The sequence below is a fragment of the Notamacropus eugenii genome, chromosome 4, assembly GCF_028372415.1.
Source record: "Notamacropus eugenii isolate mMacEug1 chromosome 4, mMacEug1.pri_v2, whole genome shotgun sequence".
Taxonomy (NCBI): Eukaryota; Metazoa; Chordata; class Mammalia; order Diprotodontia; family Macropodidae; genus Notamacropus; species Notamacropus eugenii.
In genome coordinates this window covers 274,117,937-274,144,130 of record NC_092875.1, presented here as the reverse complement: position 1 = coordinate 274,144,130, position 26,194 = coordinate 274,117,937, and the positions used below count along the sequence as shown (strand labels likewise).

Genomic DNA, 26,194 nt, shown 5'->3' with positions numbered 1-26,194 from the left:
TAATAGGAATCGTTCACTTTCCTCCCCATATTTTCTTGCTTTCTATTCATAAAGGAAATGATATTATTGTGGAAAATACAATTCCACGATAAGTCTGAGATTTTTACTCATACAAGAAATAAAATTTTAAAAATCCCAGACATGCAACTGTTAAATTTTTGTGCTCTCTCTCACCCCCCACTTCAATTCAGTAATCCTTAACTTTTTGCTCAAAAAAACCTTCCTCTCACTCATAAATCCTCAAAAAACTTCTATGTATGTTTAGTATCTGAAGAATTACTAACCAAAACCAAAATGTTTACATTTTTAGATTTTGATTGTAGGAGACAAGAAACTACAGAAATTGCATATCACTTCAAAATATTTTATATTATAGAGATAATTTTTAAAATGTTCTTAGATTTTAGGTACTGGATGATCCTATTAAACTATGCTATGAAAGAATATATGACTGATTATTTTGGTGGGGAAAGGATATAAAGGGAAGAACACAAGAGGTTTAATATCAAGTACATTTAAGGTCACTTTATTTTTTCTTTCCCAAGAAATGTAGTTTTACTTCTTTGTTAGCCAAGATCTTCCTGGAATGAATGAGAATGAAATATCACTGATTCTATTATTGTAAAAAGCTTGCCTAGGGCTTCCAGTACCAAAAATGTTTTTAAAAAAAATTCATTAAAAAGGATCTACAGTGTTTTTCACTATACTAAAAATTAAGAGATTCCTTTCCTTGATTAGCTTGGATGTGTGGGAGAATACAAGGAAAAGATAGGAAGGAAAGAAGAGTTGGTAGGTAATAATTTAGATGTATTCTTTGTTGGGATTTAGGGGCATTTAGGGGTATTGTGCTAATCTCACTACGTATTCTAATATGAACCTTTTTCCTTTATAGAATAGGAGATTTACTCTTGAGTTTGAAATTTTTTTGCCACCGATGATACAAAAAATAATTTTCTCAATATACAAAAAAAATAGAACAATCATTATACAATAAATGGCCAGGTATCTATAAAGTTGTTTATATGCCTTTAGATTGATTGAATTACAAAACAAATTATTTGAGAACTAATCAATCATGTTACATGCATATGTTCTCCATTGAATTTTAATTATGCCAGCCATGCTTGGATCTTGCTCTTGGAATTCTCCCCTGACACTATCTACTTACTGGCCTTTGCTGTTTATTGGACGTTGGATCTCTCACATAAATAGTTCGGTCAGTATTACGTACTGGTTGGGTCTTCAAATCTATTCCATCTTGAGTTGAACTGTCTTTTCTTTTTGATTTTATACATCCCATATTTCCTGTAGGAACACAAAAACATTTAATTTTTTACCATACTAGAAACTGTTTTCTCATGTAATCATCACTCATGCACTTAATGATATTATTAATTCACAGTTCCACATTTATATCATGCCTGATCAATAAGGTTATATATAGACATCATCAGTAGCATTGGTAAGAATGTAATTGCTTCAGCTGCAGGGTGTTATCAAACAAGCAGAAAAGCAAATTCCAGGTCTCAGGAAGTACATAACAAAATTTAAAAGTAATTTCATTTAACAATGATTATAGCTTTCCCAGGACCTTATTAAGAGGCAACATGACTTAGTGGACCATGTAGTGTGAGTTAAAAAGTCCTAGATTCCAATCCCAGCTCAGACACATGTGATGGCAAGCAAAATAGGATCTTTTACTGTTTTTATTTTAGTATAATCAAGTGCCTCTGATTGAATTTTGCCTTTATCAATTAAGAATTTTCACAAGAAGTACAGAAATAAGAATTTCTTTATCTAGAAACAGTACATGTATTTGTATTGTTAATTATTTTAATGTGATTAAAGATTTTCCTCAATGGGCAGGCCCATTAATGTGAGTTTGATCAGGGAAGATATGTGGGAAGGCTCAAGTCTTTTGTTAACTTCTTTGAAGTTCAGGGTGCTGACTCCCCTGAACTAGGTGAATGATATATTTGCTTGGTTAAAGGAATGATACATATGCTTGGTTAAAGTGATTGTTAACTCCTCAAAAGTTACCTTTCCTTTTATGAATGCAGATCGAAGAATCTGTGGCAGCAGGTCCCCACCCCACCCCAACCCCTGCCATATGTTGGGTTGCTTACTGATACATTATGGCATAGTTGGCAGGATCTGCATAAATTAAAAGGAAAGTATGGGGTTTTGTGGGACTGGGATAATTGCCTGTTGTTTCCCACTTGTGGTGGCTATGGTTCTGTGGAGCCCCAGAAAGTGGGGATGGCCAGAGACTGGGCTGGAGTGAATTAGTCCAGCTGCTGACTGTGCTGGAGTAATGAAGGCCCTGAAAGTATATTGCATTCAGAAACTGGACCAGAGTGGAGAGAGCTTGGAATGGAGCCCTGGAACCCAAGCAGAAAACTGCCTTCATACTGATCCAACAGAAATGGAGAATTACCAGTGTGCTAACTTTGGAGAGGTGAAAGGATCAGGAGTGGAGAGCTGCCTGTGTGCAAACCCAGGCAAGAGCTGGGAGCGGCTGGCTCCTGCTGGAGGAGGAGGAACCCAGGAGCTCAGAGTTCAACCCTGGGGCAAGATGAGGACTTCACAGCAAGGCAGTAAGTGTGCTTTTTTGTAGCATTCTCCTAGGACAGTTTGGGACCCAGAGTGTGGAGTTGCCTATGGTGGGTGGGGGGAAGTGCCCCCAAGAACTCCACCCTGATGGCTTTGTTGCCTAGCCATCACTCAGGACTAGAAAGAGAGAGAAGCATAGGAGGTAGAGAAGTTGGAGCATTAAGACTGAGACTTGTCTCATCAGAACATGATGTGTTTATTTTGTGGGAACTATGTTGTATTTACTAAAGAAATGCTAATGCCTATTCAGATACAAGTTGCCTATGTGACTTGCTTAAATCACCTGAATTTGGGATCACAAAGCATAACGTCTTTATTTGTTCCAGGATCCATGGTCATTTAGACTATAAAACCAAAGATCCTGGAAGGGTGGAGTGTGATGGCAAGCAAAATAGGATCTTTTGCTGTTTTTGTTTTAGTATTATCAAGTGCTCTGATTGAATTTTGCCTTTATCAATCAAGAGTCTTTACAAGGAGTAAAGTACAGAAACAAGAGTTTCTTTAACTAGGAACAGTACATGTATCCCATATTGTTAATTATTTTAATGTGATTAAAGATCTTTCCCACCCCTTAATGGACAAGGGAGTTTAATTAGGGAAGATTTGTGGGAAGGCCCAAGTCTTTTGTCAATGAGGCACTGGTTCTCAAGGGTTGTAATGCCCTCTGGCTCTAACAAAGGTATAAATACTCTGAGTTGAGGTTTTGCTTTGGGGTTTATTGACTGGAAGTGTTTGTCCAGAAGAGGACTCTGGGAAGCTGCTAAGGAGCCCCCCCCCCCCCCCCCCCCCCCCCCCCCGGCTTTGAAATCCAGATGTTGGTGCTTCCCTCTATGGTAACTATGGTCAGATAGTTGGACCTGTCTGTTGAATTCAGGCAGAGGAAACCATGTCTGTTAATCTTTGATTTCTCTGTATTTTCTTTGAAAGTTAGGGTGCTGACTGCCCTGAAATAGGTGGATAATATATGTGCTTGATTAAAGGAATAATACATATGCTTGGTTAAAGTGATTGTTAACGCCTCAAAAGTTGCCTTTCCTTTTATGAATGCAGATCTAAGAACCTGTGGTAGCAGGCCCTGCCGGGTATGTTGGGGTGCTAACTGATACAATATATTAAATGTGTGACTCTGGGCAAGTCACTTAACCTGTTTCGTCATCTGTAAGATGGCAACAACAATCATATGTACCTCCCAGGGTTGCTGTGAGTATAAAATGAGATGATATTTATAAAGTGCTTTGTAAATCTTAATGCACTATACGAAAGCAAGTTATTATTATTGGTATAAAGGGTTCCTATACTAGGAATCGCCTAGCTATTAAATCACAGATTCCTGTTTCTGTTTAAAAGGTTATTTGAAAAATAATATTTGTTTTTTCATAATGGTAAATAACAGCTACAGATGCTATAAATTTTGGAGAATGACTAATATATGCTAAATTCACATACTCATGACTCTTAGAGATCATTTTGTTTAATTCTCTCATTTTACAGATGAAAAAAAGTGAGGCCCAAAGAAGAGAAGTAATTTGTCGGAAGTCAATGAAACAGCAGAATTAGGATTAGAATCCAAGTCTACCAATTTCTTCAATTGTCACTCTTTCCAGTATACAACCCTGCCTCTTTTCTTGGATCTACATTGGACTTTTGTCCAGAAACCACTTCTTAAAAATGAGAATTTTCCCCTCCCCCAGATATTAGGGATTGCTAATCTTCATTAAGGTTATTATCATATTAAAAATCACTACCAGAAGGCTTTAGGACAAAGGAGTAAAAATAAGCATTTCACTTAATTCCTTTTCCATGAGTTTTACACACACACACACACACAGAAGAAATTCTCCCATTGTGAAGAGAAAGGGAATGATTATAATACCTTTGGGATTTTGATGGAAAATATATCTTTGGATCATCAATAAGTATTTAGCACCTATGTGCCAGGCACTGTACCAAGCACTGGGAATACAAAGAAAGTTAAAAAATAACAACAACAAAAACCAGTCTCTGTTCTCAAGGAACTCAGAGTCTATCTAATGAGGGAGATAAAATGCAAACAACTATGTACAAACAAGCTATATACAGGATATATCAGAAATAATCAACAGAAGGGAGGCACAAGAATTAATAAGGGGATCAGGAAAAGCTTCTGAAGTGTAGGATTTTAGCTAGGAGGTCTGAAGATAAACTGGTTTGAGGAACAGCAAGGAGACTAGTGTCACTAGATCAGAGGACATGAGGAGGGCTATAAGGTATAAGAAGACTGGAAAGGTAGGGATGTATGCAGATTACAAAGAGCTTTTGAATGTACTTGATCCTGGAGGTGAAAGAAATCCACTAGTTTATTTAGTACGGTGATGTGTTCAGATCTATGGTTTAGAAACATCATTTTGACAGTGGTGGAAACAGGAATGGAATGGAATTTCAGAGACTCGTGTCAGGTAAACCAATGAGTTAGCTATTACAATAGTCTATGCCTAAGGTGAAGTATCAGGGTGGTAGAAGGGTCAAAGGAGAGTAGGGAGCATATGAGAGAAATGTTAAAAAGCTGAAATAGACAGAACTTGGCAACAGATTGGCTATGGTGCTTGAGAGTCAGAAGTTGAGACATCTAGGATGCAATCCAACCAGGATTTGCCAGGAATAGGCAAATTTGGAAGGCTAGTGAATTGGGGGAAAGATAAGTTCAGTTTTGGACTTGTTCAGTTTGAAATGTCTTCAAGACATCCTGTTTGAGATGCCTAACAGACAGTTGAAGACATGAGGTCAGCAAAGAGGTTAGGGTTGGATAAGTAAATCTGAGAGTCACTAGCTCTTAGGAATGATAATTGAATCCATGATAAGATCACTTCACCATGTCATCTACTTATGAAGCCTTTAAATTATTCATTTCTGATATTTGTAAAATTTATAGAAAAATGAAGAACGGAATTGTTTCTTCTCTCACGTGTCCCACCATGACTGAGCTTTGAGTACATGTCCAGTATGATTCTCTACATTCTGAGATTTAAAAACAAATTACCAACTCTGAAATTCTAAGATATTCTTCTCAATTTAAACCCTGAGGCTTCATCTCTTCTAATGATAAAGGAAACTAAAGTCGTTTCCCTTGCCCCCCCCACACACACATCAGGGATTGCCCTTTAATCTCAATTACTAAATGAGAAATAGCTGAAAACAAAACTATTGTCTCACCACAACTTCCTAAAATACAAAGATTTAGTCTTCCTAGCAATGTAAAAAGAGGTATGGCCTTATTAATGTAAAGTGGTTTATCACCCAAGAATCACAGAATAAGTTTGATACCCTGCTCAAGATTTTAAAAAAAGGAACACAGAAGGGATTAGTAAAATTAGGCAAAACAGTAGTATGGGGAAACCAGAAATGGATGATGATATTCCTAAATTAAAATGATCTCAAACTTCATTAATAGACCTAAATGTTTCAGAGTTCCTGCAATGAAGTTATTTCCATAGAATGCCATGGTGACTTTGGATTTTCTTCCTTTATCAGTTTATATAACTCAGGTTGTGACTTTGCTTACCTAAATAGAAAAAAAATAGGTGTCTATGACTGTTTATATTTGTTTTTCTATTGTCCATTTATTTCTGCCTAATGGAATGTAAACCTCTACATTACTAATTTCCAATTTCCAGACATGATGCAAATTAGAATTGCTAAGAACTTGCACAGGATTTTCATAAAAGGACAGGTTCCCCCAAACTTCCAAATATACATAAGTGGGGCTAGTACTCAGGAAACTTGCCTAAGTTTAAGTTTTGAGTTTAAGTTGAAGAGTATACTAGACAGAAAGAAAAGTTACCTGCAGAATCAGTCCTGTCCCCAGCAGGCAAAAGTGTCCAGAAAAAATTATTTTCTGACCATCAGGTCTACAGAGATAGTCAATATCACTATTTTTGTTACCAGTGCAAGTTCTCAAGGATAAGAGGTGAGATCAGGGATGATGGGAAGCAAGGGATAATTGGAAGCAAGCTATGAGGGATTGGATACCTGGTATGAGAATCTGAAAGCTAAATCAGATAGTGATTGACCCATAGCTTTATTTTGGGAATTTCTCATTTAATGCAGAGGCAGAATGGTCAGAGTGCTGGGCTTAGGGTCCAAAGATAATATTAATCATTATGTTACTGAATTCTCAAGTTCTGAATACTTTAATCATTTTCTGCCTTAAATATTTCCATCTTTTCTCTTGAGGAGGAAACATGTACCATGTTTGTACAAGAGCCCACTCTGGATTCTGACAAAGGGTCCTCACATCCTTCCCCTGGTGCTTATGAGTGCAACTTTGGGCTCACTGAACCTACCTGAGCCTCAATTTCCTCATCCGTAAAAGAAAGGGATTAGACTGTATGTCTTATAAGGTCCTTTCAAGTTCTAGTTGAATGATTTTTTATCTTAAATTTCTTATTCACTCTAAGAATGTGATTTGGACAGACTTCTTTTACTATGTAGGAAACAAGACATCATCTTACTCATCTTTGAATGCCATTTAGTCATTCTACAAGTACAAAGTATTGGAGAGATCAATGAAAATATATAAAAAAAAGATTATTCATCATGATTAGGTTAGAAGTATACCAGAAACATAGAATTAGTTAAATATCAAACTATAAACATAAATGACCATTAATAACAAAAACAACAAAGATTACATATTTATAATAATAAATGAAAAAAAGGTTTGACAAAATACAACACCAATTTATTTTGGAAATACTACTTAAAAATCAAGAACTAATATTAATTATAATGAAAAAACAAGATGTCCATGGTCACTATTGTTATTTGATAAAGTTCTAGAAATGATAGCTAGCATAAGAAAAAAAAAGTATGTTAAAGGAATGAGCATTGGCAAAGATAACTTCAAAATAATTTTACTGAAAGATATCATAGACTTTGTTGAGAACCTTAGATATTCAATGAAAAAAATTGAAAAGATTAGTAATTTTAGTAAAGTAGTAGGATATAAAATAGATACACAAAATCAGTCTTAGGTATATTACTAACAAAACCTAGCAAGAAAAAGGAAAAAGTCCATGTAAAACCATAAAATGTATAAAATATTGGGAACCACCTTACCAACATACATACACTCAAAAGTTATATTACTACAAATATAAAACACAGCATAAATAAAGAAATACAAGAAATTGGAAAGATATTCATTGCTTATGGTTAGGCTATGACAATAATAATAAATAACCAAACTACAGATTTAGTGTCATATCAATATACCAAGGACTTTATAGACTTAGATAAAATCATAACAAACCAAATCTGGATGAAATAACAGATCAAGAATTTCAACAAAACTGATGGGGGAGAAAGTAATGAATGATGTCCAATATTACTACATCTCAGACTAGATGATAAAGCAGTAACCAGTAATATGATTTGGTTCTGGACAAAAAAAACTAGAAAAGTTGATCAGTAGAACAGACTAGAAAAGCAAGACCCCAAAGTGATAGAACAGAGTCATCTAGTATTTGATAAACTCAAGGGTACCAACTACAGGGATAAAGATTTCCAATTCAACAAAAACTGCTGGGAAAACTGAAAATGATGTCGGCTGAAATTGGGTTTAGACCAATGTCTTATGCCACTTACCATAATAAATTTCAAATTAATATATGATTTAAATGTCACATTATTTTTTTTAGAGAATATAAGGTGGTACCTTGAAAAACTATGTGCAAATAGACAATTCTTAACAATTTTTGATTCTCTATTTCTTAGAGGATAGAATTGATTACAAAAGGTAAAATGGGCAGTTTGAATTACATTAAATATAAGCACTTTCACAGAAACAAAATCAATGCACCTAGAATTAGAAGAGAAGCAGTTAACTAAGAAAAGGATTTTGTAGCAAATATCTTTGCTAAAGGTCTATATATTCAAGATATATAGTTAACTGATACAAATACATACGAACAAGAATCAATCTCCAATAGATGAGTGGTGAAAAGCAATGAATAGGCAGTTTTCAAAAGACAAAATATTAGCTATCAATAATCACTGATAGCTCAAAATTACTATCACAAATAGAAATTCAAACTAAATAACTTTGATGTTTTACTTCATTTTCAACAGGCTGGAAAAGATAACAATAATTTAATGGTAGAGATAAGTACTGTGTTGGTGGAGTTGGTTGAACTGTTACAACAAATCTAGAAAATAAATTGGAATTCTAATTTTAAAAGATAAATCATACATATCTTTTGACCCAGCAATACAACTAAGTATATAACTCGAGATGACTGAAAATAGAGGAAAAGGTATTTATATTAAAAAGTTTTTCATCATCACCTTTTATCATAGCAGAGAAGTGGTAAAGTAGATGGTCGTCAACTGGGGAATAGTTGAATAAATTAAATTACATGAGTGTAATATAATGTAGTTGTATTTTAAGAAATGACAACTATAAAGAATTTGGGGAAACAGGAAGATTTATATGAACTGATGCAGAACACAGAAAGCAGAACTTCGACAATTTCCATAATGTAAAGGAAGATAACACTGAAAGACTTCATAATTTAGCATCCAGTCATTACATCAAAGGACTAATGATGAAATATGCCTACTATTTCTCAACAGAGACATGTCATACCACTTAGAGTTGAGTGAAAAGGGTGGATTTGGAGTTAGAAGAACTGGGTCCACATCCTGGTTCTACTAATTATTACTACTTCTATGATGCTGAGCAAGCCACTTAACCAATCTACATTTCTATTTCTTCATCTGTGAAATTATGGGTTGGACCAGAAGACTCTAATATCCCTTCAAGTTCTAAATGTATTAGATGTTAGCAAATGAGGCATATATTTCACATGTGACTAATATGATAATGTGTCTTGCTTGACTGAACTTATTTGTTACAAAAGAAGATTCTATTTGGGGAGAAAGACTGGCAGAAAAAGTCATTGAGAAGTTACCAAAAAAAGGATTTCAATAAATTTCTTCTTTTTTTAAATGAAAGGAAAAATAAAAACAAAGAACAGAGGATATAGTCAGAAGTGCCCTAAGTTTGAATCTCATCTCTGATACTCCACTGATAAGTTGCTTATCCACTTTGAACTTCAGTTGACTTATCTTTAAAAAGGAAAATAATACTTAGACTTCCTACCTCATACAGTTGTTGTACATTTACGTATATATGCATTTTTACATATATATGCACACACATACTCTCATGCATGAGTTATATGTTGCAATTGGTTTGTACAACAACTTTATGAACCTACATCTAGTGGGTTCCAACATCAAGTTCAGTGATCCTATCAGTTACAGCAGCTTCTTCTGCAAATGAGAAATCCATCAAATGTGATTATATATGTAATGTGATTTAAGCCCTATATCAGACAATATTTTTATTTTGCAGTGGGTGTGGAGATGTTCTGACTAGAGCATGCCCCATGAAATTCTAAGCCTGGGCCCCAGACACTTCCAGTAAATAACTTGGTCCTTTGGTGTGTGGGTTGGTTTCTTTTTAATGCTGTAAAAGGAGGAATAAGAAAACGGAAGACTAGAATAAAAAAAAAACAACAAAAAAAAACAAAAAAACCAGCAACCAATAAAATAATCATAGCAAGAAAAGAGAAGTGATTTGGGGGAATATGCTATAGAAATCACATATGTTTTGTAGATAGTTCCTTGGTCCCCCTCGCCCCTATCCCATAACAACAGCAGGGAACAGAGCACTAGTTTAAGGAGAGAGAGCTTTGGGCTTGCTCTCTCACTTTGACTCAACTTGTAGCAAATAACTTTCTCTCCTTCTGATGACAGTGTGGGAGGAGCCATCATGCCTTTATCTAGACAAAAATGGCAAGCTTTGAGCTTGCTAAGGGGCTAAGACATGTGTTGGTTTAGGTGAGTCCCCAGTTTTCCATCTGCTTTGTGTTCTCTGAGTATGGGTTATGGAACAGTGATGAAAAAGAAAAGAACAGATAAAAATTTTAGGATAGATAATTTATAATCATTCACAACAATCTAGCCTGAGCTGGACAGTAACAAGAGGAAGAGATTTACAGGTTTTTAACTGAGTGTTCAGAGTTTTTAAGGTCCTTCCTAGAAATGGGATGTTGGTATAGAGAAATGATCCTAGGATTAGTGAGAAGAAAAGGAAGGAATATGGGAAATTAAAGGTATAACAATGATATAATTCTGTTCCAAAACTCCTCTTCTCTCCTCAAGCCTTCCACAAAACCGCTACCCAAACCCTCCCAGCTGAGGACCTCACTCACTCATACTTAAAAAACACAGATCATTCCCAGGAGCTCCACCTTCTTCCCTTCTCATTTCACATCCTCCTGACATCAGTCATTCCTTTCCCTTCATGTTTAAATCTTTTACTCCAAACTCTAAAGAGGTGACTTTCCTCCTTACCAAGTCCATATATATATATATATATATATATATATATATATATATATATATATATATATATATATATATGTATATATATATATAGATATATATATATCTATATATATATATGCCCTCAATCCTTACAGAAAGATAGATACTTTTAAAAATTCCAAGAAATTTAGTAGATAAACCATTTCCACTAGATTGCTGACCTTTTAAATATTTACATAACTCTTAGTTAGGCAATTTTACAGAGGAAGAGAAATGTGGATTGCTGAAACAAGTCAGGGGTTTTGGTTTTGTTTTGCTCAATAATAAAAAGGAACATTCAAAAAATGAGCTCATGGAAACTAACTAGTGGGAAGCTTTTTTTTTTCTTTTTCTAAAGAACTACAGAGACATTAAAGCAATGGCCCAAGGATCCATATAAATTAGCAAATATTTATACCTTTTACGTGACTACCTATCCTCTCTGCCTTTTTTGCTAGTAGTCCCTGATTACTAAACCTCAACCAAGTCCACCTTATGCCCACACCACAGTTGTGTAATTTCTCTCCCATAATTTTCCAAATTGTACCCGGTCCAAATCTGCTTTCCCTTCGTTGTCAGGAGATGGCCTTTACCTCTTAGTCTAACAAGTGTACTCATCAAGGTGGGCAACTTACTCAACTCTCTTCCTTCACTCCCCCAAATCAGTGTTCTCAGATATATTTGGAACAGTTGGGGTGGTGACTAGGATAAAGAATTAGGCACCTAATAAGTGAAAGGGGGGAAGATTTGACCAAAGTTACTTGATTCCAAGAATAAAGTTTTATCAGTTAAGCTTGCTTTTATAACACCTTTTCCTGGTAAGTTTCAATTAGATGCATGTCTATGTTCTAATACCATGTGCTAATATAATAATAATAATATATTACAAATAATATGTATATATTTATTGTACATTATATAATAATGGCTAATCAGAACAGAATTATATGTTATGCCAGTAAAATAGCCATAAAAGTCATACAGATTAAGCTCTCTTTCAATGAATAGAAAGTTAGATTATAATCCGATTTTTTTATCCAAATAGCAGCTTCTTATTGGTCTAGCTTATGGAATTTTCTTGTAAAACAGAGCTCCCTACTGAAACCAATAAGTATATTATAGATGGAACATATAGAAAGTATCACAAATCTTGGCAGTCTTCATTGTTAAAGGCCCTACTAATATACTCATGCATTATTCATAGGATGGTTTCTTTTTCAAGGCTCAGCTCAGGTACCACTTTTCCCCTGAAATTCTTTCTCCAAACCCTCATGAAGTGTTCTCTCCTTCCACATATCTTCATAAAGTACTTTATATGGATCTCTCATTTTCCCCTGTCATAATCTATATTATATTGCATACATCACATTTTCCTGAACAAACTATAAACTCTGTGAAGACAGTTTTCTTTTGTTTTTTAGTAATTTTTTTATTTCCTGACCCTCACATTATATCTTACACATAGGTATTGGTTGATGCAATAAATATTTTTAAATACTTACTTATAGAATACAAACAGGTAGTCAGAAAATAAATAGATATCAGTGAATAAATATCCCATGGAATCACAGGATTCTAGAATTGCAAGGGATCTTACAAGTCATTCTGTCTAATTCTACGTAAAACATTGACTTCTTCCACTTCACAATTTCTCAATAAATAAAGACAAAATACCCAAAGCAGGTAATTTAGTGTTGATGTGTCATTGTTGCTGTCAGAGTCAGGCATTCCTCAAGCAGCATTTTGAGGAAAGTGGTAATCAACAATGATTTTTGTATAGCGATTCTTGTTGTTGTTGTTGTTCAGACTCATAGTGCTTAAAATTCCAAAAAGATCAAGACATATGTCATTTCATTTGGTCCTCACAATAAATTGGAAGACAGGTACTATTATTATCTACATTTTACAGAGGAGGAAGTGGAGGCCAAGTGAAATAATAGGATTTGCTCAAGTATCCGAGAGAGGATTTGAACTCAGGTCATACTGATTTTAAGTGCCATTCAGATGTCTCTAAATATCTAACATTTATTTTTTGTTAAAGTTTGCAAACTGCTTTACATATATTATCTCATTTGATCCTCCTAATTATCCTCTGTAGTCACCATGCTTTCAAGTAAATATAATTTTTCCCCTTTTACAGGTGAGGAAACTGAGATAGAAGATAAATGACTGGGCCAATATCACAGAGCTATTAAGTCTCTGAGACAGTACTAGAACTCTGATCTTCCTAATCCCAAATCCAGTAGCTGTTACCAAACATCACTCCAGTCTGAAGAACTGTTCTATCATGATTCCAATCTAGATAAAGATTTGTGGGTCTGCAATATCTATTCATGCCTCCAACTGCATGTAAAAAAACCATTCTTCAATACAGTTTTTTTTAAACATGAGGTCTTTAAGTTTCTCTCCTCCCCCCTCCTCCTCCCTGCTATATTTTAATAATTGTATTTCAGCCTATGGTTGTTACTGGTTTACTTGGTAATCCTTTGATTTCATTTTATGCATTTGAAACTTAATTCTGAGAAAGACGTTCTTAGGCTTTACCAGGCTGCCGAAAGGGTTAATCACACACACACACAAAGTTAAGAAACTTTAATACATTTTCTTTGGACACTTAATTCTTGTGCATGGATTTCCTTATCCTCTACTAGCGTACACGTTTGTTTTTCCTCATTTAAAGAACATCTGCTACTAAATGAAGGATAAGGAATGGGCAGAAAAACTGATCATTTTCTTCTAATTTTTAAATTTCTCTGAGAAAGCTCTAATTCGTATTGTTGTAGCCAGTGACCCCAATTTAAACAATATACTCTGCCTTAGCACTGAAATTTTTATAACACCTTTTCTTATAAGTTTTAATTAAATGTATGTCTACATTTTAACATCATGTGCTATAAGTGGTTAATTAGATAAGAATTTTATGTTATGGCAGTAAAATTGCCACAAAAGTCATACAGATTATAAAAGAATGATGGAAAGTTTTGTTTACCAAAAGCAAGCTAAGCAAAAGACAACTAAAAGTGAGCAACATACTTATGGTTAATGAAGAGCCTCAGTATTCAGAAGAACATATAAACTTGACTCATAAGAACAAAGCTTAAGCAAACACTACCTCGACAGACTGAATATTTGATTCATTATGGTCATCCTAATCTTGAATACAGTTAATAATTTATCAGCTGTAAATAATATTTGAATTTTCACTATAAATTATTTTAACCACATAATTTTACATGGCTTTTAAAAATTAGGTTTAATATCAATGCAATTATTCAATAATTATTTGCCAGAAAAACTATTTCCAATTATAACGTCAACCACTATAAAAGATCTATTTTGTTTCACAAGAGAAAAACATGCTTAAAGTCTGAGCAAGTGCCATCCTATGAAAACAAACTTTCAAAAATCCGCACAAGAGCTATAAAATCAACTTTAAGTTGGGGAACAGGTTTAAAAAAGTACTCAGAGATTATTAGGAAATGTTTTAGAGTAAACAAAATGAAGTTATCAAAAGATAAAACCATAAACTAAAAGACACAGATAAAACCAAACAGCTATAAAAAATATGGTTAATAACAGTTCAAGGTACAGCAATAAAAGTAGTTCCCTTTTCACAGCAATCAATGAGGACCAGAATTTTTATTACTTATTTACTTTTAACATTCTTTTCTTTTTAGCAATATGATATCATCAAACACAAGTGAAATTATGCAAAACATATTGCCATATTAGCCATATCACAAAAAAAACCAACCAAAAAAAGTGAGAAAATCATGCTTCTTTTACACTGAGCTCATGAGTTCTCTCTCTAGAGGTGGATAGCATTTTTGTTACGAGTCCTTTGGAATTGTCTCGGATCATTGTATTGATCAGAGTAGTCAAATCTTTCACAGCTGATCTTCATTTCATTACAACGTTGCTACCACTGTGCACAATGATCTCCTGGTTCTTCACACTTCACATCAGTTCATTTAGGTCTGGCAGTGTTTTTCTGAAACCACTCCCTCATCATTTTTTATAGCAAAATAGTATTCCATTACAATCACATACCACAACTTGTTTAGCCAGTCCCCAATTAATGGGCATCTCCTCAGCTTCTGATTCTTTACCACCACAAAGAGAGCTGCTATAAATAATTTTGCAACATATAGGTAGGTCCCTTGCAGCCATAAGCACTAGTACTCCTTTTGGCCCTGGAGCTGTGAGCAGAGTCCTTGCTCCTTCATGACTGACCACAAGTGCTCTTCTCCATCCTGGAACTGTGACCCAGAACTGTATATGGGCAATAGAATTGCCAATCAGTGCCAGCTGCACCAAGAGCCAGCAGTAAGTCCCCTTTAATCTCTTTCTGATCAGTTGTCTGACTCCCTGACTATCTCTGAACTAAGAGCTTCCAAAGTTGTTGCTTTCGCATATGTACACTGAATGGGCCTCCACCCTGATGTCACAGAACTCTTCTGTGGGCTTCCTAAGTTTTCTTAGGCTAGAAAAATGTCTCACCTTGGCCCTTTTTTGTCTCTGCCACTCCAAAATTTGATTTGAGGAATTATTTTTTAAATTAATTTATTTGTTTTCAGTTTTCTACAATCACTTCCATTAAGTCTTAGATTTTCTCCCCCTCCCTTCCCCTTCCCTCCCTGAGATGGCATACAATCTTATATGGGTTCTACACATACATTCTTATTATAAACATTTTCATATTAGTCATGTTGCATAGAAGAATTAAAACGAATGGGAGAAACCATGAGAAATACCCAAACAAAACAAGACATAAGAGAAAATATTCTGCTTCATTCTGTGTTCCAGTTCCGTAGTTCTTTCTCTAGATGTGGATGGTATTTTGCCTCAAGAGTTCTTTGGGAATGTTTTGGGTCCTTGCATTTCTGTGAAGGTCTAAGTCTACCAGAAAAATTCCTCACATACTGTGGTTGTTACTGTGTACAATGATGTCCTGGTTCTGTTCCTGTCACTCAGCATCAGTTCATATAAGTCCTTCCAGGCCTCTCTTAAATCTTCCTGTTCATCATTTCTTATAGTAAAATAGCATTCCATAGTATAGTAAAATAGTATTCTTATACTAAAATAGTATTTACATTCATATACCATAACTTATTTAGCCATTCCCCATTTGATGGGCATCCCCTTGATTTCCAGTTCTTGGCCACCACAAAGAGAGTTACTATAAATATTTTGGCACACGTCGTACCCTTTCCCATTTTTATGATTTCTTTGGGATACAGTCTGAGAAGAGATATTGCTGGGTCAAAGGGTATGCAGTTTTTGTAGCCCTTTGGGCACAGTTCCAAATTGCTCTCCAGAATGGTTGGATGAGCTCACAGCTCCACCAACAATGAATTAGTGTTCCAACTCTCCCACATCTTCTCCAACATTTATTATCTTCCTGTTTTGTCATGCTAGCCAATCTGATAGGTGTGATGTGGTACCACAAAGTTGTTTTGATTTCCATCTCTCTAATCAATAGTGATTTAGAACATTTTTCCATATGACTATAGGTAGTTTTAATTTCTTCCTCTGAAAACTGCCTATTCATATCCTTTGACCATTTGTCAATTGGTGAATGACTTGTATTCTTGTACGTTTGACACAGTTCTCTATATATTTTAGAAATGAGGTCTTTATCACAGACACTAGTTGAAAAAATTCTTTCCCAGTTTTCTGCTTCCCTCCTAATCTTGGTTGCATTGGGTTTGTTTGTGCAAAAACTTTTCAATTTAATGTAATCAAAATTATCCATTTTGCACTCCATAATATTCCCTGTTTGAGGAGTTATTTTAAAGTAATCCCCTTTTTTGGGGGGACATTATATTATCTAGTACACATACTTAATAGTTTCAGTAAAAAAAGATTTCTAGCTAAGGACTACACTTTCATCATTTCTTGAACAAATGAAATGGATACCCATTGATTTCATTAAATGGATAATGTGGATAATTGATATTTTAAAATGCAAGGTAATATCAGATAGTATAGGGCAGGCTTATAAGAAGGAGAAATACATAAGCAAAAATGAAAGCTAACAGCATCTTGTTCAGAATAAGAAACACTTGGCCAAAATATGATGGAGCTGTGTTAGAAAGTTGCCACTGTTTTCTAAGTGAATCTTCACCCAGGACACTTTCTGCCTGGTTGTAGTTGCTGTTCCATCCTCCAAGCTAAGCCATTCAACTTAAAACTCTAGCTCTGCCACTGTGCCTCCTCACCCGCTCCATTTTCTGCACAAGATTCCTTTCCTCCTTCCCTCACCTCATGCCCTGAGATGTATACAAATTAATCACTATAAGCCTCTGGAAAGTGCCTTATTGTTCTCCTTTCCCCACAGACTTCCCACATCAACACTCTTCCTAGACCATCATTGCTTGATAGGTGGATTGATTTACTTTATGGAATACAAACTCCTTATTAGTAGGATCTCTTTTGTTTTTGTATTTCTATATGCAACCTAGCACAGTGTTAGATATCAGGTAAGCACATAAATGTATTTTCATTCATTCCCTCATTAGAAAAAGGTAATAACTCCCAAACTCTTGCCAAATTGAAGATCAGGCAATAAAATAACAAAGCATTTAATTTTTAAAATTATTCTAAAACAAAATTGAAGGATATGAGAGAGTGGTAGTAGTACATCGATGTTTGGGGCTGAGTGGCATAGGGGAGCAGTAGCTATTTTGGCCTATAAATTTCTAGACATCAGTTACCAAGACAGATGAACTAGTGCTTCAGAGGGTCTAGCGTAGTGCTGTGTTGGATGAGAGCAGTAAATAAATGTTCTTTGATGATTGTGAAGACTATAGAAGGATTTTGATCTACTGACAAATTCGAGTATCCTGTTACAAGGACTTAAATAAACAAAGATTTATTCCTTGGCTTTCAATACTAGGCTTCCTAGTGAATATTTTGGCGGTTTGCCTTTCTTTCCAGGGTGACTGATTTTCAGAATTAAATTTCCTTCATCCTCATCATGAAAAAACTGACATAATACCTAAAACTACACCATACCACACAAAGAATCACATAGTCTCTATCCTCTAAAGCACGGTGTCACTAGTAACACATATTAACATTTCTTTCCTTCCCTTTGGAGCCAAAGTTCTGGGAAAGGTTTCGTTCTTTTACTTACTCACTACTCACTCCTTTCCGCTACCCTTTGCCATCTGGCTTCTACCACTACCACTCTTCTGAAACTGTTCTCTTAAAGATCATCTAATTTGGTGATCTCCTAAATCCCTGAAGCCAAAGGCTTTTGCCAGTCTTCATCCTTCTCAATCTCTCTAGCATGATACTGTTGACTACCCTTTCCTTTTTGGTTATTGTATTTTCCTTTGACTTCAGAGATACGACATATTCCTGTTTCTGTTTCTTCCTCTCCAGTTATTCCTCCTCTGTCTCTTTTTCTGGCTTCTAATTTTCTCTTTACTTCAAAACGGTAGCTCCTCAAGGTTCTGACCTTGGTTCTGTACTCTTGTCTCTCTATACTATTTGCCATGCCAATCACATTTACCTGCATGGTTTCAAGAATCACTTCTATGCAGAGGATTCTCTAGTTTACATCTCTCACCTCAACTTCTCTTCTCCACTCTGGTTCTCCATCACTAACTACCCAGAATATTTAACCACACAGATGTCCCAATTTTATCTCAAATGCAACATGTCCAAAGCTGAGTTTATGATATTGCCACTTAAATCTGTTCCTCCTTCTAACTTTACTGTTTCTGTCAGTGGCACCACAATTCACCAAGTCTCCCTTGTTTGAAATCTTTTACTTTTCTCTTTCTCTCAACTCTCATATATAATAAATTATAATGTCTTGTAAATTATACATCATTATATCTCCTCCATCCATCCCGTCTTAATTCCCGCTGTCACTATCCTGATACTGTCCCTCAGAACAAGCTTCCTAGGCTTCTGAAATAACCTCTTTATGTGTTTTCTCCCTTCCACTCTCTGTACAGCCTTCGTACTAATAGCAAAACAAGTCCTGTCATTCTTCAATTCAGTGGTCATCAATGGTTGCTAAGTAAAGTTCAAAGTCTGAAAGCGTACTTTCTTTTCAGTCTTATACTACTCCCTTCCTTGAACACGATTCAAAACTGAAATTGTTTTTAAAACATGGTCTTTCACTTCCCCAAGTCCCACTTCTGTGACCCTCTATGCTTGCTATTTCTTATTCCTGGAACTGAATTTCTACATACACTTTAAAGTCTAGCTCAAAGCCCACATCCTCCTGGAAACCATTCCCTAATCCAACCTGCCGGTAACAATTTATGCTTCAATTTCATGAAGCACTTCATTTTCAAGCCCTTTTACGTACTCATTATGCATTACAATGATTTGTTTGTGCCTCATCCCCCAGTAGGCAGAGAGACTCTTTTTCAATTACTTTTTCTGGCTCATCATCCATATCAAGTCCCCTATGCCATATGTGTTTTGGGACCTTTTCCTCTTCTTTTTCTATGTAATTTCTTTTGGTAACTCCATCACTGTAATTATCATCTCTATGCACATGAATTTCAGTTCCACATAACCAGTACTGGCATCTCAAATTTAACATGTTTAAAACAGAATTATCTTTCCTCCCAAAATTTCTCCTCTTTAGAATGTTTCTATGTCCAGAGAGAGCATCACCTTCGTAACAGTGGCCCACATTCACCACTTTAGGGTCATCCTCAACTCCTCATTGAACACACCCATTCAGTCACCAAGTTTTGTTGGTTGTACCTCCACAACAGTCCTTGCTTCCATTACCTTCTCTCCATTCATATAGCCTTTACCCTACTTCAGGCTGCCATCATGTATTGCAATAGCTTTCTAATTTGTCTCTCTGTCTCATTTCTTTATCCTGAACTCTGTCTTCCTTATCAGTGCACTTAGGGATCTCTAGGTTTAGAGATAGAAGAGTCCTTAGAAGCCATATATAGTCCAACTTTCATTTTACATTTGAGCAAACTGCTCTCCAAATCCTGTAGTCTTTTCACTTGCCTTTCTTCATGTCTTCAGCATTCCTTCATTCAAATCCCAGTCAATTGCAAGTCATGTCATCATTCTCTGATGTCCTCTTAGAGAATGAAGGACAAGCACAACTTTCATATCTTATTGTTTATAATGTATATTATTTTATCATACATTTGATAGCAATAAAATAATAGTCATCTAAAATTTTGATCTTTCCCCTATTTTTGATAGCATTCCCCCCAAATAGTTTGAATTCATGAAATTCACCCCTCTTATACCAGGATTTCTTTTTCAATTGACTTTGTCCTCTTCTCACTTAGTTTTTGTTATAGCAAAAATTTTAAATGAAGTACTGTTCTTTTAAATCTCAAGGCATTTGTTTAAAGTGAAAAGGGAAACAAGACAGAGAAATCAGAGAAGAGAGGAAAAGTTTACTAAAGATATATATATAATATATTCAAATAATGTACATACACAAGTAATTAAGAAAATAAGTAATTAAAACATAATCCAAATATTCAGTTGAAGTTAAGGAAGAAATAGCCACTCTAATGGTTTCTAGCTGCTGAAGGAAAATTCTGTACTCTCTAAAATTCCATGTTCAGGTAGGGATTCTGGACTAGCTTACTTTATTAGGCTCTAGAGTACATATTCTCTTTGCAACCAATCAAAATGTAGGACACTAATAACTAGATACATATTTACATATGCAAGCATAAACACAACATATAATATGCAATACATGTATACACACACACACATATATATATAATATACATAGAGCTACAGCGCTGCCTGAAGCCCCACCCCTGTGCCCTAAGATTCATTTCTTTCCAAATTCAAATAAAAAATGATTACATCCATCTTACAAGGCCCATATTGATTCTTTCATTCTCTCAGTGCAACCTGCGCCTCTGTATTAAACCCTATTCTCCATACAGGTGTCATAATGAACTATAAACTGATTCCAGATCTCACAGGAAGTTACATGTTTTTCAAGGAGAACTCAGAGGAGGAAGTTCATGGTTCCTACTGAAATGGTGTATGTGTGTGTGTTTTTATATGGTTTTCCTTTCTGCAATCAGGAAGTAAAATTAGTCCAACACTGTGTGTGACTTAATCCTTAAGGTTAGATGGTAAGAATATAACCCATTCCTTCACTGAAACCATTACAGATATAGTTTAATTTTTAAATTGTTTCTAATTTTCTATAGGACTTATTATAAATGGTACCTACATGTTAAATTTTTTATGTTTAGAATTCTCTAGCAAACAACTGAAAATTTCCAAACATTAAATTGTATAACTTTTTTATATATAAAATGTATAACTATCATTTTCATTTTCCCTTTTATTTTATCCTCCTCTTTTCTCAAGGTGTATTTTACCTCCTTCATCAACTTCTCTGGGAACTCCTTCTTTTCTTCCTCATTTCATATGACTCAGATGCTTTCTGCCACCATCTCTTCCATGAAGAGATGGCCCTACTCCTTACCAAGGCTAACCCCTTTACCGTTTCATCCCATCTCCTCCAACAGATTGCCCTGTCGCCCTCACTTTCATCATCTTTAATGCCTCTCTGTCTATTGTTTCCTTTCCTAAATGCCCACATCTCCCCCATCCTCAAAAACCCCTAACTTCTATCCCCACTAATTATCATCCTATATCTTTTCTGTCATTTATAGTTAAACTTCTTGAAAAGGCCATCTACAATAGATGCCTCCACTTTCCTCTCACATGCTTCTTAACCCCTTGTAGTCTAGCTTTGGACCATATTATTCCACTAAAACTGCTCTCTCTCTCAAGTTACCAGTTATCTCTCAGTTGCCAAATCCAATGTCCTTTGCTCAGTCCTCATTCTCCTTAACCTCCCTGTAGTCTTTGATATAGCTGATCACCTTCTCCTCCTTGACAGTCTCATCCCTATAGGTTTTTGGGACACTACCACTTCATTCTCCTGGTTATCTGACTGCTCTTTCTCAGTCTCCTTAACTGGTTCCTCATTCAGATTATGCCCTGTCACCATCAGTATCCCTCAGGGTTCTGTCCTGAGTCCTTTTCTCTTCTCCTTCTAATCTATTTCATTTGAGAATCTCATCAATTTCCATAGAATTAATTACTATCTCTATGCTGACAATCCTCAAATCTATGTATCCTGCCTCAAATTTGCTGCTAACTTCCAATCTCACATCTCCAACTGTCTTTCAGATATCTAGAACTGGGTGCATCAACATGTCCAGAGCTGAAGTTATTATCTTCCCCCCCACCCCAAATTTCCCCCTTGCTATTTCCCTTTTACTATCTAGGTATCACTATTTTACCAGTCCCTTAGTTTCACAATCTAGGTGTTATCCTCCACTCTGTATCTCTCTCCCCCCATTATACCTAATCTGTTGCCAACACCTACTGATTTTACCTTTGTATCTCTTGATCTTTGTTACTTCCTCATTCCCTTTTAATAAGCCTTCTTTCTGTGAAGTCACAGCTTTTCTATTTTTCCTTCAAGTCCTTGCTCCCTGGTTCTTCCCTTAATAGTCTTTTTCTTTGTAATAATAACACCTACTTTTTGTCCTCTGAATGGTTGCAAACTGATCTATGCCTTGGTAACTTACCAGTGTTTGCAACTTTTATTATTAGCAAATCTTCATTATTAATTCATTTTATTATTTGAATACACCAACACTTTAACCAGCAATTTGGGGCTACTGAGTAAACAGCAAAAAATAGATCAGGGGAAAATAGCACAAAACAGACTTTCAATTCAGTTTTGGAATTTATGATGAGAAGGTTTGAATTAAGACATAAATCAAACAATGAATGACGTCTAGCTACGGACATGTTAAAATTCTGTACTCTTCAAAATTCCATGTCCTGCGTCATATCCCTGATAAGCCTAATTTAATTACTGCTTTGAAATATACATTCTCTTGGTGACTTCAGTCAAGATTTAGGACAATAGTCACTACAGAAGCATATTATATATATAATATAATATTTATATTTATATATTTATCCAATATAAATATTACCTATTTATATTTATATGTTTATATAATATAAATATTACATATTTATAACTACATGCCTTTCATAATTAGATATCCTTAAGTCACTGGGAGAATCTCTTACTTCCATTTGAATAACTAGGAATATCTACAAGTAACAGTTTGGAAGGAAGAAAACACAACTTAGAAAATCAAGGGAATATTTTTGTTTCTGTATTTAAAGTACCTACTTCTTAAGTGGCCTAAGTGCACCAAAAATCAGATATAGATTTAGGTCTTATGATCAGCTAGTCCAGTTCCTTTCTCATTAGGCGTTGTCATCCTTTTGTTCTCCATGCTTAGAATGCTCTCCCTCCTTCCTTGGCTTCCTTCAAGCTTCTAAAGCTCTTCTTAAAAAAGCCTTTCCCAATCCTCCACAATGCTTTTTCTCAGTTGATCATCTCCAGATTATGTTGTTTATTTCTTCTTTGTACACAGTTGTTTGCATGTTGTTTTCCCCATTGGACTTTAAGCCATTTTGAGGAAAAAGACAAAGATTTGTTTTTCGTTGTGTCCTCAGTGCTTGGCACAATGCCATGCTTAAGAAATGCTTCTTGATTTGACTTATTAAGGAATCCCTGAAAAAAAAACAATTCATCCCCCTTCAATGGATTGCTTCCCCTCCCCCACCATGAGGAGTAGATTGCAACAATCAAAGTCTGTATTTGATTTTAAGTCTTTTGTTGTTGTTGTTGAGTTGAAATTGATCTTTCGGATTTCTACTTTTCTTCAACAACATTGAAATGAATCCATTCCTTTTTCTACATGGCTCCTCTAATAATCAGTTAAAGAACCTGTTTCCCTTTTATTTCCCTCCTCTAAGCTGATTATATTCAGAGTTCCTGCAACCATTTCTCACAGAATATAGTTTTTCAGATTCCTTCACATCTTATATTTGCATCTCTCTCTCTCTCTCTCTCTCTCTCTCTCTCTCTCTCTGTCTCTCTCTCTCTCTGTCTCTCTCTCTCTCACACACACACACAATTTATGTGAGAACACACTGGATTAAGAGACTTGGATTTTTATTTCAGTTCTAACAGGTTTGTGTTACTTGGAGTAGGTCATTTAATCTCTGCGAGCTTCAATTTCCTTCTTTATGGAATGTAAGCTATAATACCTCATAGGATTACAGCGAAGTACCATACAATTGTAAGCTAAGTCATGCCCATTAGAGATACAGAGTCCTGAACACAAAGTCAAAAACATCAGGGTTAAATCTCCCTCAAGCACTTGTTAGATGTGTGACCATGGGTAAGTGACTTAACTGCTCAGTAAAAAAAAAAAAAAAAAGAGAGAATTAAGAGCTTCTACCTCTTTTTTTGGTAAGAATCAGTGAGATAATATTGGGGGAGCTAGGTGGCCCGTTGGATAGAAAGCTAAACCTGGAGTCAGGAAGTCTCTTCTTCCTGAGTTCAAATCTGGCCTCACACTTACTAGCTGTGTGACCCTAGACAAGTCACTTAATCCTATTTGCCTTAGTTTCCTCAACTATAAAATGAGCTGGATAAGGAAATGGAAAACCTCTCCAGTATTTTTGCTAAGAAAACCCCAAATGGGCTCACAAAGACTAGGACATGACTAAAACATGACAACAATTAATGTAGGTAAAACACAAATCTCCAAGCAATATTTAAGTATGAGCTATTATTATTCAATGGAATCTGTTGAATTTAATTGCAAAAGACACACATACTCAAATTTTGAAGATAGGAAAATATCACAGTGAAAATCAAACTAACTTTCATTTTCCACAACTTTACATTTCACTGTCAATTACTATTTCTGATAAGAAGAAAACACAAATTGACTCTTGGTTTTCTGTTTTTCTTGGTGGGGGCTGGGGAGGACCACAAACATGCTACATTTGAAAGCATTAAAATCTTTTCAAGTATGTTACATGACGTCCCCTAAATTCTTATTTATGTTTATACTTGAAAATAAAATAGAAATCAAAATGTAGAGATTGCTTGGAAAAAAAAGACGTGTTCTAATCTTGGCTCTGTTACTAAGCAGGTTTTTGATCTTGAGTGGTTAATGTTCTCTTCAGGTCTCAATTTCACCATCTATAAAATGAGGAGATTAGACAAGTTGATCTCAAAGTCCCTTCTAGCTCACAGTTCTTGAATTTATGAATAACCTATTATCAGCAAAGATTTATTAAGCACCTACTGCATGCAAGGCATTGCGCCAGACACTAAGCATATAAACACAAATTAGATACAATTTTTGCCCCAGGAAAGTAACTAACAATGTTGAGAGATATCATGGTATAGTGAGCAGAAAGTGATTGACTTGGAGTAAGGAAATGAGTTTGAATCCTGCTTCAGACTATGTAGCTACTGGGAAGCCACTTAATCTATTTAAAGGTTCTGCATCTCTAAAATTTGTATTAGCTAGATCACAGGGTTGCTAAGGGGAAAACACCTTGCAAATCTTTAAAGTGCAACATAATATAAGGCTATACTTATTATTATATGTTACCATGAGCTGGGACATTTTAGCAAAATATTTAAGTAACCCGTATCAGTGATTGGTTGGAATACCAATGCAGATGAAATTGTAGATCTCTAAAGCATTGATCTGGGCATAGAAACACATGAAATTGATTCCTACGGTGGTTGGAAAGGGTTTTGATTTGCCATGAGAGTGGAATTACCTACACATATAAAATAATATTTGAGTAATTATTTGGGGAAAAATGTAGGAATCTTTTTTTCATAGCAGCAAATTTTTAATGGTATTTTATTTTTCTAATTACATGTAAAGATGTTTTCAACATTCACTTTTATAAGATTTTGAGTTCCAAAATTTTTTCTGCCTCCCTCCCTTTTCTCCTCCCTATGAGGGCAAGCAATCTGATATAGATTATACATGTACAATTATATTAAACAAAATGTTGGAATTTTGCTCAGAATTGTTTAATCTGGATGGAAATGAACACAACCCTCAGCTACTAAGAAGATAATCATCCAGTCTGAGAATTATCCAGGGATATTTAGTCTGTCTTTTCCAAATTTCTCCCCATGCCTGGAATATTATCCCTTCTCATCTCGGTATCCTGGCTTCTCTACCTTCCTTTGAGTTCCAACTAAAATCCTACCTTTTATGAAAAGCCTTTCCCCCTTAATGCTAGTGACTTCCCTCTGCTGGCTGTGTTC

General features: G+C 35.3%; 1 protein-coding gene across 5 annotated transcripts in view; it reads right to left on the bottom strand.

The window, feature by feature from the left end:
• The window catches only part of LYN (LYN proto-oncogene, Src family tyrosine kinase), a 160,851-nt gene that overhangs the window by 50,965 nt on the left and 83,692 nt on the right, over positions 1 to 26,194 (bottom strand). For 4 of the 5 annotated variants that reach the window (XM_072604621.1, XM_072604618.1, XM_072604619.1 and 1 more), the window contains exon 2: positions 1,169 to 1,305. In XM_072604621.1, coding sequence (XP_072460722.1) covers positions 1,169 to 1,300 — 132 coding nt within the window. In that variant the 5' untranslated portion in view covers positions 1,301 to 1,305. The remainder of the gene's footprint in view (positions 1 to 1,168; positions 1,306 to 26,194) is intronic. The other variant, XM_072604622.1, reaches the window with a different exon arrangement.